General features: G+C 32.1%; 1 protein-coding gene across 2 annotated transcripts; it reads right to left on the bottom strand.

Annotated features, from left to right (window-relative positions):
- Positions 1–517: 517 nt before the first annotated feature.
- LOC128186386 (feline leukemia virus subgroup C receptor-related protein 2-like) lies at positions 518–8,115 on the bottom strand. Of its 2 annotated transcripts, XM_052856196.1 has the most exons (11): positions 7,887–8,115; positions 5,534–6,143; positions 5,034–5,175; positions 4,017–4,154; positions 3,536–3,603; positions 3,174–3,277; positions 2,256–2,366; positions 2,010–2,115; positions 1,276–1,387; positions 1,024–1,067; positions 518–825 (listed from the first exon to the last, which is right to left on the bottom strand). In XM_052856196.1, exons 2-11 carry the CDS (start codon positions 6,131–6,133, stop codon positions 739–741), a joined length of 1,512 nt encoding a protein of 503 aa, XP_052712156.1. In that variant the 5' UTR covers positions 6,134–6,143; positions 7,887–8,115; the 3' UTR covers positions 518–738. The 2 variants fall into 2 exon arrangements, with proteins under 2 accessions (XP_052712156.1, XP_052712157.1); XM_052856197.1 differs by lacking the exons at positions 2,256–2,366; positions 7,887–8,115 and having other exon boundaries at positions 5,534–6,240.
- Between the last annotated feature and the right edge of the window lie 7,386 nt (positions 8,116–15,501).

The following is a 15,501-nucleotide window of genomic DNA, read 5'->3' as shown; positions in this document are numbered from 1 at the left end:
TTATCCTTTTTATAGTTTAAGTTTGGATTTAAAATAAAGGCCATTAACTTGCAAACAATCCCTGTTTTTCTTTTCAATTCCAGAGCCGCTACATATAAGTTGTGAAGCGACCTATTGTTAACATCGTCACATCTGTGCTTGAAACTTGTACTGATAGAACTGTACATTTTTTTGAGTTTTGTCGTAAACAATAGAAGGTAAAATAATCGCGTAGGGCCATAATATGAATCAACAAATTCAAAGTATACTTTGAAAAATTTCTAACTTTTAAAAGCTTTTATTTTTGCATTAATATTTTGAAAGCACCTTTGACAGAGATTATTTCAGTTCTAATTATTTCTTATGATATGATAATCAGAATTCTTTCACCAATTAAGGATCTTTCAATTTTTAAATATTTGACCAAAGATACATGAACGTTTATATGTTCTTTGGAAAAATAGAATAACGCTCTAACTCTATGCGCTACATTGTCAGAAAACAATTTAGCGAAAGAAAGACAAATTATAAAACTAAACTTGATTTTGTTGTGTTTTTTCCCGATAGGAATTAACTCACAATATGAAGATGTCTCAAAACACTTTAAACAGCAACATCATTTAATTTCAAAAATGAAAAAGAAAAGCAAACTTGAATGGTGTTTTAAGTTTCACTTCTGAACATGTACACACGTCCTTGAATGCGAAAGTTTATGACATGTACGACTTCTTTATAAAAATCTGATGTTCTAGCTGTGTTTCAATCAGTTGTTTCTGTCATCCGGGTCTTCTCAGACACTGTATTTGTCACGTTTATTTCTATGGCATCATCCAACTGTCGTAATATCTATAAAAGAAAAAAAAAGACCAATTATAACTATCAACAATTTTTGCATGCACACGAGAAGCCGAGAGACAAAATGCAAATATTTTTTAATCCCCTCGATAATTTCTTCATATAGACTATTTTATATTGCAGAGCTAAATTAAATGATTTCAGTTTATTGAAATACAGTAATCTAATAATACAGGGGTCCACATGTACCTTCTTTTCAGCATTTTGCCGTCTGTAGTCAGCTTTAATAAATCCTGGAAGAAAACAAAAACCGAACACTTAAGAGTTAAGACATAAGACAAAAGACATAAACACATTCATACCCTTTTATGTATGAGGCCTGTGAAGTTCTTTATCATGTCTGATCAACGCCGATTGAATTGATTTTAATATTAAAAAAAATCCCACCGTTAATGAACTTTGAGGGATATTATATGAGCTGAACATTATGTCTTTATTCACCTGTACATATTGATCCTAAAAAGAGAGCGCCGGATATCAGAAGATTCAAACCAAACGTTCCAACTTTATTCATCATGGCTCGACATCCAATGGTAAAGATGATCCCAAAAAGCTATCAATAGTGATATTCTGAACATAAACCACCGTTAAACATATGCGAAAATGACATAATTATGCTGGTTTCATTTCAAGTTCATACATTATGCACTATTTCATACATAATTTCGATATCATACTGCAACTCAGTTCGTTGTACAAAGTACATAAAACAAGCCACGTATGGAGGGAATTCCAATATTTATGCTTCAATTAAGAATATCCGTTTGAAACTACCATCATCGTTTTTTCCCCCAAAGTTTGTAGTATATTCTTCCCCTATTTTAGATTCTAAAGCTAAAAGCATAATTGTATAATAATTTATACATGTGCTCTGGATTGATTGTATAAAAAATTGAACTTAACGAAAAACTTTATTGAAAGGAAGAAATAGTTAATATCTTTTAAAACACGATGAAATTGTCAATTTTTATATAAAGTATTATAACATTATATCTTAGAATGCATCTATACTTGAGTTAGTTCTACCTTGTGCTGAGTTATGTTTTATTTCAAAATTGCGAAAATAAAAACAATCAGCAACTTAAAAAACCCATAAATTTCTCAAAATATCGAAATTTACTGTGTATCACCGTTAACAGAAGCAAAAACTGCCCCATAAATTTAATTTTACTTACTTCTGCGGACTCATTAAGTAAAGCAGATGATATTCCTTCGGATTCCGGATAAGTTATTTCAGCGCCGAATTCAAAACAAACGGGCAAATATCCAGTCATAAAGAACCTATAAAAAATTATATTAAGTAACAAAAGTAATAATATTAATCATAATAAATGAAAATTTTAAATATGTTTAAATTTACATGAAAGGTTGAAGCTGTGGCTAAATTAAATCAATAAGATCTTCATACGGAAACTTCTCACCCAAATATTCCCGCACACAGGAATACAACCCATATTAGTTCAAGCCTTAGGGTGAAAGTGAAGATCAACATTCCAGCCAAAGAGAACAGGTAAATTCCAAGAGTTGTGCCTCTATCATAAAGATAAGCTAATTTTTCAGTATATCAAAGCAGGTTTACAAACAGGTGTAAAATTTTACTGAATTAAAAGTCAAAGGCCATTAGAAAAAAAAACCCATTTATTTAATCCTAAGAGATCAATGTTCATTTTCCAATTGTTTTTCCAAGGCATTAATGAAAATATCAATTTGAAAAACAATACTATTATACTTTCATTAAAAATTTGAAAAAAAAGTCACTTAAACTAGCTGCAGGTCTGTAGCTCTCGGTGTGAACAGAATTCGGATGAACAACCTGGACACTACAGTGCCTACCATGATAAAACAAACCCTGCAATTTACGGCGCACAAAAATTGCGCTAGTTTTGGACTGATTAGTCTTACTTCCAATCACACTAATATTCTGTAAAAAAAAATTGATTCCAAAACATTTTTTCGGACATTTTCATACAGATGTCATTTTAATTGTCTCTGATATTCTTTTCAACACAGTCCCAAGTCCCGTATTAAAACTGAAAGGCGATTCCCAATCTCGACGTGAATTTAACATACTTTTTTTCCGAGGTAGGTTATCGTGTTTGAGAGAAAATCGGACAATTGAAGAGGCAATATTACTAGTAAATTGCCTAAAATGTTTAAACTTAAGGTACTATTTTCACCCCACAGAATTTGTATGTAAATGTGGCTTATTTGTTCAAAACTTGCGCAATATTTTGTCCGCCGTGAGTTTTTCTTACTATGAGGGGGACTGTCGTCCATCCAGTGTTTCAGTCCAGGAGCTACAGACCCGCAGTTATCACTTAAAAATAATTCAAGTTTACTTGTAAGTCCTGGTTCTGTCAAGCCAAATTCCTGCGACGACGGATCCAGCAACTCCTGCCAATACAATCGTTAAACCGATTTGTCCTGCAGTTTTTTCATGACCCTAACCATAAAAGAATAGTATGCCTCAGCGCAACTTTTGACTTTTGTTTACATTTAATATTTTAATTTAATGTATTCCTGCTAAACAATGCAACTTATGGAATCTGCATTATTGCAAAAAGTAATGAAAACTTACTCTTGTGTGTGTATTGATGCACAGTTTAGTATATAACAAGTACATAAATTATGCGTACTAAACTGTTTTATCGGGTATACACACAGTTATGTGATCATGTACATGTACATGTCATATACTTACGGGAAAAGTTTCCAAGACGATTGGATTCAGCAAGGTAGAAATAGCATAATAACACCCTGTGTTTACACCTGCGGAAATTCAAACAATGTTTGAGGAACACAAATTTATTTTTTATTTTTTTTTTCAAAAATAAGAAAAAAAATTCCAATAAAACAATTTTAACAAGAGCTTGGACTTAAGTAGTTGTGTCAAAAAGCAAAGTGTCATATGCATGGGTATTTCAGTGCTGGGCTCTCAGCCAAGGCTCTTTGAAATCAACAAGATTTGTCTAGCTTTTGAGCCAAGACTACGCAATCGGTGTATATTTCGCTTGAAACCGCATCATTTTCAACTTGTTTTGACGCAAGAAATAGATAGCTACGTCCTACGGAAAGTCCAAGGTCTTGTTAAAATGGTTCTAAAAGACTAAATATAGTCATTAATCAATACACGACCAAACCAAATTGGCAAATAAAGAATTGTTTCTGATGGATGGTCTTACCAAATGTTACCACAAGAAGATCGAACCCGACATTTTTGAAGAGATTCCGGAGTGTTTTCCCATAGTGCTCCTCTTGTACCCTCTGTGTAGCTAACATCTGGGCACGACTTGGGGGTTTGGGTGGTCTCTCTTTAAATACTACAAATAGTGGTCAATATTTTCAGATATTTCTAGATTATGAAATGTGAAGAATAAAAGGATAATTTTTGAGATGGTTGAAGGCTTGTTATTCTCATTTTTTCATAATTGAACACAGATGTTCATAAACACGACTTAAGTATTTTTCTAAAAGGTGGTTTTGAAGAGTCTAGTATATACTATCGTATTTATTTGGTACAACTGTAGCTAATCAACGTCACATATTATATTGAAATACATTTATATCGGACATACGATTAATGAGTAATGATAGATAATTCACATCGTATACATTAGTTTGACTTGCTTTTAATTCATAGTCGCTACAATTATCTTTTTATTAAGATGTCACATACAAAACTATGTCTCGTGCCCAAAAGTAATTAGCAATTGAATAGAAAGTGCCGAATTGCTAGAAAGGATGAAATATAGTGTACACTGTATGTGTACATGCTAATATATGTACAGTATCGATCAGACCCAACCTAACAGAAAGTAAAAGCCAACTAAACCCTGGATTTACTTTCCGGGTTTACTCTGGGTTTACTTCGGGTTTACTTCAGAATATACAAGGGTAGGGATAACGGGCAGTAGGATGGTAAGATAAAATACTAGTCTGCTTCACACTTCAGTGCATACAGATGACCTTAAAAGCAATTTCAAAGTAAACCCAAAGTAAAACCCCGAGTAAACCCAAAGTATACCCCGAGTGGACCAAAATTTTCAAAAAGTAAACCCAGTGTAAACCCCAAGTGAACCCAAAAAGTAAACCCGGGGTTTAGTTGGGGTTTACTCTGGTGTAAGGTTGGGTCTGATCGGTATAGATATCTGGAACCGAAATATGGCGAAAAAAGTGTAATTAGACAAGCGTAAACTCACTTATAACAACAAGAATGAAAAGGAATGTCATAAAGCCAGCCCCTGCATAAAACATGATATTGAGGTGACTGCCAATATCATCAAGAGATTCGCTGTTTGGGACAACAATTGGTGGAACCAAGAATCCTATTGCCACGCCTATCTGTAATGCAACAACTTTTAAAATAATGAAGCTTAGCCACTGTACACCACGTTTACGCCTTTATCTTACGATTTATCGGACCATAATTTGGTTCGCAGAGATTTATTTTTGCGATACCAAAAAGATATATCTGGAAAATGACAACAAAAATCTATATAAAAGAGACATTTGAGGACAAGATCGCGGCGATAATAATAGGGATAAGGCTCTTGCAAATGTCCCCAAAATTTTCTCGCACCTGAATAAAAGTTGGTTTACAGTTAGTAAAAAAAATAGACAAAAAGTCAATACATTCAGTTAACCCATTAAAGGGTTTGATAATGAAATTGAAATTGATTCATTACCAATGTAGAAATACCTGGAATCCAAATATCCCTATTGACGTAGCCGTTGAAACCTCATTTGGCCCAAACCAAACCGCTGCGATTTTAGCGGGAAGTCCAAGAGTAAATATTTGTGCCACTGCACAAACGGTCTGTGCGAACATTAGAACCGGAAATCGGTCCGGAGAAACACAGGCGACTTTTAACCACGCTCCCAGAGCATTTAGGAAAGCACCTGCCACGAGACAAACCCTAACTCCCTTTTTCTTCAACAAGAAGGTTCCTGGAAACACTAGCGGAATATACACTATCATATAAATCATGGACAACCAATCCAGCGTTGTCTCTCTCTGGAATTTATCGTCCGGGAGACTTTCTCTGTAATACTTTATGACGATGTTTCCTATGATATTGAGATGAATCCATTGATACGAATTTGTCATGGCGTAGAGGCAGTATAACAAAATAATGATCCATCGCCTCTTATACACATGTGTTGTTGAGGAATGTTCGTCTGAAGGGTGGTTTTCCTCCGCTTCGAGTTCCATTTCATTATCCAAAATTGGTTCATTTTGCGTATTTTTATCGTCGGCAGACACAGTTAAACTGCGAGAGCTGACAGTTAATGTAGCCATTCCGATGCAGCTGAAAAAGACCCAGTACTATCCATTGAGTCCAAAATAAGATTTGTTTGTAAACATATAATGGTGTTTGCACTAGGAGGAAAACTAGGGCATATTTCACGCATGAAAAAAAAGAAACTAAGTACTGGAATACAAAATGACACAAGTTCATTTTCCGAATAAAATCTGTTCATTGCTTCAGAGATTTTAAAAAAAATCAATAATTAATGTTAGTAGTTAAGAGGGCTGTGAGGTCAACACATCAATCATCAGATCTACTCATAATTTTAGGATATGATTTGTTTAGCCCTAAACAATTATTGAGTGAAACAAATCTATATGTTTGACCCTTTAAATTTGGGTATTTTCTATATATTTAATTAGAGCTCCTCTGAATTCCATCTAAAAATAACCAAGACCATCTAGTCATCTAAATAAATTTGTTTACACTGCTGAACGTTTTAGATTACGCTATTTATACACATTTATAAATGTACTTGTAAGCCTTATAAAAATCATTCAACATTCGTATCAATATAATTTACCTCTTTACTAAAGTTAAACGAATGTTAAGCACACAAATTTTAATCCAAGAGGTATAGGCCTCAAAGAAGATATTTTATTCCTCCAAGCCAGCACAATACCGCTGTCCTTAGATTCACCTTCCTAAATGTTAAAATTAAGAAACGTTCCTCCAAATGTACCCTGTATATCAGAAGTAGGGTATCTTGCGATAATATACAGGCCACCATGCTGGAACTGACATGCTCCACAGTGGTAGATAATGACGAAGCGCTCTTCACAAACAAAGTGGGTTTTCTTGATTATTTAATACTAAAGACACAATAAGAGAGGGTAACAGAAAACTAGGTTATTTTCATTCTAGACAACGCAGCAATTTGTCGCTTTTATCAAGTCTTTTGAAAACGTCCTCATTTAAATCGATTTTACGGCAAGTCCATCACAATCAAATTTGCAATCCATTTACTTACTAGAAAGCATGAGTTATGTATTATTCCAATTAATAGATTATTCGACAGTTAATGTAATAATAATTCAGGTTTTACTCGGCATGATATTTTTGATAAGACTTAAGTGTAACGTATATACATGTGTATCACAATAAACTTTTCACCGCGGGTTGACCCCAGTAAAAGTTCAGTTATTTTACCTGACTTACATAATACACATACTTGAAATTCTTTTATATTCCACTGATGTAATGTTTAAATCGTACAATGCATTGACGAGGGAATCATAAACAGCAATTACACAATAAAATTATTACACATTTGTGTTGTGCATTTCAAAATATTCAATATCTTGTCAATTTGTTTTTTGCAATTTCTTGGTCTGATTTAAGGCATTTCATGGTATCTTCCTAAGTATGTATGCATGACAGTTATTTTTAAACAGATAATCAAATACATGTAAACAAATGCTTTTTAAAATGCTGAATTAGACAAATTTGCAGCGTTTACTTCCCTTTTTTTCTTAATTTAGCGATTATTAGAAATACTTATTTTACATACTTATTCAGCGAATATTAAAATTACTATTTTTTATCATTGAGTGAATATTAAAAATACTTATTTTACATACTTATTTATATGCATATGCCTTACACACTTATATGTACTTGTAAGCATTTTAAAAATTATTTAAGATTTGTATCAATATTATTTACTAGTACCTCAGCACTAAGTAAAACAAATTTTAAGCACACACATTTTAATGCAAGAATAAAAATATAACTGGCATATACCTCAAAGACAATATTCTATTCCCCCAAGCTAGCACAGAGCCGCTGTCCTCAGCTTAGCCTTCCTGAACGAATTTTAGAAACATTTCTCCAGATGTACCATATAGACCCCCAATTAAGTTTGGTATCTCACGATATACCGGACACCATACTGAAACTGATTGCTCCACAGTAGTAGGTAATACCCAACGGCTCTTCAGAAACATTTAAGGTCGGTTTCCTTAATATTTGACACTAAAGCCGCAAGACAGGGTGATCAAAAACTGGGTTACCTTGATTTCGTTCTCGATAACGTAGCTATTCGCCGCTTTTATATCGTCTTTTGATGATAATCATCAAACGTGTCCACATTTAACTCGATTATATGGCAAGCCTGTCACAACCAAATTTGCAATCCATTCATTTAGAAAGAATGTATTAATCAAATTAAATAGATTATTCGACAGTTATTGTAATAACAAATAAGGCTTTACTCTGCATGATATTTTTGATACAATTTGGGTGCTACGTATGTACTGTCATGGCAATGAACTTTTAATTGGGTTATCTCTCTGTGAAAGGTTAATTGTGATACATGATATTTTACCTAACTTAAATAATATACAAACTTGAAATTCTTTTATATTCTAACGATGTAACAGTTTAAAAGGCAATCATCTGCACAATGGAATAAACAGCAGTTACAGAATTATTACACATTTGTCCTGTGCGTTTCAAACTATTCAATATCCTGTCAATTTGTTTTTTTACAATTTCTTAGTCTAATTAATTAAAGATATATCATAATTTCTTCCTAAGTATGGCAATCCGTCGTAAATGGGCACCTGTAAGTCTGAACTTAATCATACATGTATGCATGGCAGTTACATTTTAAACTAGATAATTAAATAAATAAATAATTTTCAAAATGTTGATTGTCAAAAATATGCCGCACTTACTTACATTTAAATCTTAATTTAGTAAATATTCAAAATACTAGCCTTTTTTAAATTTGAAAATATTGTCAATAAAATTCATTATTGATAGAAGAACACTCAAAGTAGTCAGATTTAATGTTTATTTGATTAAACATTAAAAGGTGTTTAGAATTTCAATTCGACCCTGTTTGTCTGACAAAACTATCATTTAATATCTATTCGTTTGATGAGATACCGGCGCTTCTGATTGGTCGAAAATTTCTTTTTTGCCGGATCTACTTTTCTCAACTGTTCTGATCTAACACTATTTATAGAACGGGAATTTCCAAGATAAACACTGTCAACAAAATGTAAAGTTGTGTCTGTTTTATTGTCAGGAAACAAAATGCAATCTTGTGAATATAAAAACTTGAAAGTTTAACCTCCAAAAAAAAAAAAAAACTCAACGCATTATTTGATTCACAAAATAGAAAATTAAGCGTCTTCTCACGATTTCGTCTGCTGAAGATCAATCAACATTTACAGCAAGGCTGGCTGTTCCTTATCCAGGAATATTATAACGAACAAGGGCTATAAACTTTCACGGTAACACTGCTGTTCAATTTTGGTAACGATAATTTTTAAATTTACACACGTACATGATCGGTCATCAGAATAAGCGTCGTAAAAAAGCTATGAGTGATGCATCAACTCCTTCTGCGCATTCCAAGCGGCTGATATACCATTTAAGTACACCACTGGCTATCTAGTTACCACAACGTTTACAAAAGTCGCTTATACATACTATTCTTTGTCGACATATCAGCTATTTTCGTCCACGATCGCCTTTCATTGGATTGTTATGTCCAGTTGCATATTCCAGCGATCTCACATGAAAACTAGTTTTGTTACAAGTTTTTCTGCACAGTGAATAATATTACAAGCTATCGCATGTATTTTCCTTTCGTTTTCAATTCAGCCGGTTCAGATTTTAAGTCACTATTTGTGTTTAATCGATTAAATTCAGCTCAATAGCTCTGGATCAGCTGAAGGCGCATCCATTTTGAATATTGTTGCTGAGGTTGTTTTGTATTCATACGCGCCGCTTCATTTACATTATTTACATTTTTGATCAATGACGCTTCACATTTTTTTATTTGAAAATGTTTTATTAAATGATAAGAAATAAAGATAATAATTTTTCTATTGATTGACGTATCAAAGAAAAAATTGACCGGAAAACTTTTTCATCAATGCGCTAGTTTTCCGGTCAATTTTTTCTTTGATACGTCGATCAATAGAAAAATTATTGTCTTCATTTCTTAAATCAAACTTCAGAGAATAAAATGTGAAATATCAACCTACATTGTAACTGCAATTTGATTAAGCTAAAACTTAATTAACAACATTTACATATGTACGTTAACAGTCAAAAATTTGAAGATGGAGATTGTGTATCTGCATGGTGAGTTGTTTCGTGTTAAGATAATATGCATTGTCCTACAATATACTATTATTCATTATAAATAATAGACATTAACAATAAGTTACAAAAAATACATTATACGATTCATTAAAAATAATCAATTTATAGTGCTTACTATAAAAAAAGGTTAATTTTTGAACTTCACAGACACATTTAAAGTACTGCGACTTTACCTGCAAAAATACACTTTAGTATTGACAATGCAATTAAAATAAAGCCAGAGCTTATAAAGTAAAACGTAAGTTAATATGAAATTAACATACAATAAGATGTAAGGATTTTGGCTGGATAATTTCTAGAAACAATTAATAAGAATAATAGGTAACTTATATATGCATATAGCTTCAATATTGTTTGTTGATATAAACTAATGACATCATAGATAGAAAGAACTTAATCAACTTGCGCAGTAAAACTTATATTAATTATAGATTCTATTAAATAATACGTAAAATAGAAAAATACAAAACGAATGAATACATATAGACAGTAAAATCGAATTACTAAATTGTCCTTGAATCCACATCAACGGTATGGAAACAAAATATCAACTTCCCAACCGCAGTTGTGGAACTTTTTTTTGAAAATTCTAAGGTATATTTAATTTCAAAAATGTTTTTAAAGAGATACGGTTGTATTTAAGTTTAGGACCACCTACCCACAATTACACGCCAGTTTACTCCGGTTGATGCATATGATTTGAAAAATTAATTGCAATTAGGTTTTCAGAGATAACGGATGTAAAGAACCGAGAACATCAACTATATAAATAATATAAAAACATTTAAGTTCGAGCAGAGATATTTATTTGTGTCTGAACGATTTAATAACGGAAAATACGCAATCATTCTTTGACATTTTATGATCATATACACGTATCCGCGGGTTTATCAAGCGATCAAATCTCATAAAGCCGAAAGACCAAAAAAATTATAAGATATTTGATATACAAATCACCAAAAAATCAATGAAAAACTATTTGTTCCTTATATTTATATAATAATGTTTAAATTGTTAAATCGATTAAAAGTAAATTGAAATAATTCTAATATGAAAAATAATGCAAACCCAAATTGTGCCCAAGCAATAATATCATTGACACAAATCAAATTAGTATGTAGCGCAGACGAGGCGCAAAACAACTATTTTTACGATATGCTGCTGAAAACATCCTTTTTAATTCACCGCTTATTAACACAATTTGATTTATAGCTTTATCAAGGACAAAGACAATGAAAATGATAAAATGATAATGAACTGAAAAATAATTTGTTTTTCATCATACCTATTCTTCTCTCATATCATGCAGTCCCCTTAATAATACAAAAATAACGAAATACAAACACTCTAGCTGGCCTGATTTAGGGGACCCTTTATTCCATATATAAAAGGGACACTGATCATCGAGTCACATTTTCTACTAAAGTAACTGAATATGGACAGTTGTAGAAAATGAACCAATATGAACAATTTTCAAATGTTTTATTTTGTAAACTTTTTGTTGTCACTGTGCATATGCGTGTGATTTATGGATGTGATGTGTCACATCTCCATGTGAGATTGTTCATGCACGTACGATTGTATATTCTTAATTTTACCATTTGACTACCTGTTGGACTACTTGTTAAATTTAACTTTCTACTAACAAGAGTTTTCCCGCCTAAAACTTACCAGGACCGCACACACTTCTTTCTACTTTGACAGAGAGTAGTCAATTTCATATGCACAGGTAGCTCAAAAGAACGTAATATGTTCTATGTTGCTACTAGCGTCTGATAATACTCTTTTGAAAATTTATATACATGAATTCCTAAAATATGTTATGTTTTAAATCACATATGTTCATTCATATAGTCACGCTGACTGAAAGCATATTAACTGAGATTTCACGGTCTAATAATTTCTTGTTGTTGGCTCAACGTTTCCCAATTTTATTTTCTCTTCCCAGTTAACTGAACCAATAAATTTTAATCAAACTAGACAACAGTCATTCTTTGGCGAAAGGATTTCGAATTTATTTAAAGAAATGGATATCTTGAATGAATTTTTTTAAATTATTTATAAGTGTATGGGATGTCTTTATTTGGTGTCGATTAAAGTTTGTACAAACCGTGACACTCTAAGTATAGAGAGGTCATTGTATCAATTGCAGTCCATCGACTAATTAATAAATATAGTTTATTAGTAAATAAACTATGACAGTAGCTATCAAAAGTATACAAATTAATCACCATCAAGATATAACAATGTTAAAATCATTTTCTAAAAGTACTAAAGTATATATTATTTTTACACATTTATGTAAGGATGAGTTTCTAATACTTTGGACACCCTATTGAAGCTTTTATTTTCATATATGTGTCCCCTATTGCATATATAAAACTTGTGTTTTAATCTAGCTTTATTTATCTTTTCAGAGAGAAAACTTATGAACTTAAAAAAAGGATAGTATAACATAAAAATGACAAAAATAATAAGTTCATAATGAATCAATAACTATATTAAACATAATCTTGAATCGAAAAACATTCATGAATTTATACTAGAGTTTAGAAAAAAAGAAATTTTTATATTTTGTTGCACAAATTACAGCTACACAGAACTAAGCACATTAATTGATATCCTTGAATATCATGCTAGCGACTACTTAAGCATTGGACTGTTGCATCCTGAATAAATTTACAAGTAACTTGACAAGAAGCGGTTATGACGTTCTTTCTGCAATGATAACGACTAAGCATCTGGAAAATGTTAATTATTTGTTCAATTATCTGTTTGTTCAATGTTACTGTTTTCCTCACTTTTTTAGGAGTTTTAACGAAAATATACAAACCTGTCAAAGAACAATTGAAATAGATGAGAGGGAAACAATCTAAAATATCTACATTGATTATCCTTTATAGGTATTGTATACTAGTACATGACTGTTAGGTTGTTATCCATATTTTGTATCCGGGGTCATTTATTACATGACGTAATAAGGCGCGAACGGTAAACGGACCTGTACTTCCAGAGTCTCTTGGTCGCGTGAATCGTGTCCTGGTAGATAGCGAAGGTCACACTGCAATATCAATGATAAACCCTTCTGGTTTATGTATTATTTAGTAATCTTGGTGGTCAACAAAATAATCAACACGTCTACTATTTAAACTTTTATAATTGGTTTGTTAAGCTATAAACCATTATTTAGTAAATACCAATTCTATATATTTTCATTTAAAGCTTGAATGTTTTTTTCTAGATCTATATGCAAAGATCTTTGTCTTAAGGTATCTCACTACACCTACACTTATACTTTTTAAGACACTACGTCGCAAGATGGCGATTTAAATGTTTTGTTAAACTGTTTACATTGTTCAATTGGGTTGTATATCGTCGTAGCGCACTGGTTAAAGTATTGAGCTTCTAAACCACAGATGATGAATTCGAATCCGCCTGGAGCTTTTGTTCATGCTAACTGAATTATATTTTTGAAAATGTAATTTTTCATCCAAAATTGCACGTTTTATTTTGCCTATTAGACTTAAATACTTCTTATCCCTTATAATATCCATCACAATCAAGTTATTTTCTGTTGATTTGAGAAAATATTTCACGGGGTAGTGAGCCACCTTAATTAAGAAGAGTTTAATAGGCTTAAAATGGCATCGACCGCCCAGCTCTGTTCAAACACCAAATTACAGGCACGTAAAATTATTTTCGAGAGGGGGAGGGGGGGGGGACTCAAGACTCATCCAAAAAATCTCGACATACATAAAAAAGTAAACTTTCCAGAGTCATATGAATCCTAATCGTGAGAGGGTGGGGGAGAAAGGGTTAAAGGCAAGGCAAATTCCGAGTTTCATGAAAATTCTTATCCGTTTTGGAAAGGGTAATGAACTAAGCCTCATTTTTTTCACAGATTATTTCCTTATCTTCACGTCAATTTTCATTGTTCGAACACAAAAAAGGGCCATTTCCATTAGCTTCACTTTTTTGTAAGTTAATTTTAGAATAGTGTCTGCTGCGACATGGGGGGGGGGGCTTAACTTTAATTATTTATACTGAAATGTATGTCTTGTGTATACCGGATGACAGTACATGTAAATACAAATTTTACAAGTTGTCATGCTGTAAATTTTGTATTTACTGCCATCCGGTAAATTCAAAATTTACAACATAACATACCGGCATATAAAAAGAAATTATTCAGGTCAACAAGTACGTTCTTTTATTAAGGGGCATTTAGAGTTCAGTATTTTTTTTCTGGAAGACGCCATTCATAAGGTAATTTTTTTTATTTCATTTTCATTGTTGCCAGCAGCGATACATACTTGTATATATGCATTTCTCTGATTTTTCTCCTGTGTGATGACTGCTAAATGTTGCTGAAACCTGTAATAATATATTATAACTAGAGCCGAGCTCGTTGCTAGCAACGAAGAGGTCTTCTGTTACAGCTTCAAGTCAAGAAAGGATTGTCAATCTGTTTAATTAAAAAAAAATTAAACCATCCCCCTTCTCCTTACACTTTTCAGGGGCAGACACTTATTGATAGGGGGTCATTTTCACACTACATGAACCGTAACTTCTAACCAATCAGGGCTTTAGAAATAAATTTGAACTCTTGAAAATTAATTCATATATTAAACATATCATATAATCAAGTCTAGAAGAAGAATTACAATAATGAAGAATTACCGCCAGAATCAGTACAGGTCTTCAATTGGAAACAGAAGACCTTAATTAAAAACAATACCAGGAATAACTATTAATAGTAGATATGAGTTTTATCATTATAATAGCATTAAATTGTTGTTGTGTGTTATAAATCAACCTTGAAATGATGTACAAAACCTTGTTTTTAAAGTTTGCGCAGTAGTTTTGAAAAAAAATTATGAGAAAATAAACACACTTTGGCAAGTTCCCCCCAAAAATGAAAGTCGATGAAATTGTCATTTTTAGGAGATATCAAATCAAAATCATCATATAAGTATCATATATCAAAATGAATACAAATTTGTTTTTTTTTCTTTGACAAGAGCGACTAAACAATTTAAATTTAAAATTAAACAACTAAATTCAGCCTTACAGATCGATATCATCCCTGTGGCATCCGTATCAGCAATGTAGGCTAAAACGGGTATTATATACTTAGCTGTATCGCATATCCAAAATCCATGTATTGATTACTTATAATATGTTTATATATGTATATAATAAAAAAGGATAAATAACAAAAGAAGAACCAATATGA

The sequence above is a fragment of the Crassostrea angulata genome, chromosome 5 (assembly GCF_025612915.1).
Source record: "Crassostrea angulata isolate pt1a10 chromosome 5, ASM2561291v2, whole genome shotgun sequence".
Lineage (NCBI taxonomy): Eukaryota > Metazoa > Mollusca > Bivalvia > Ostreida > Ostreidae > Magallana > Magallana angulata.
This window is presented reverse-complemented; position numbering and strand designations above follow the sequence as displayed.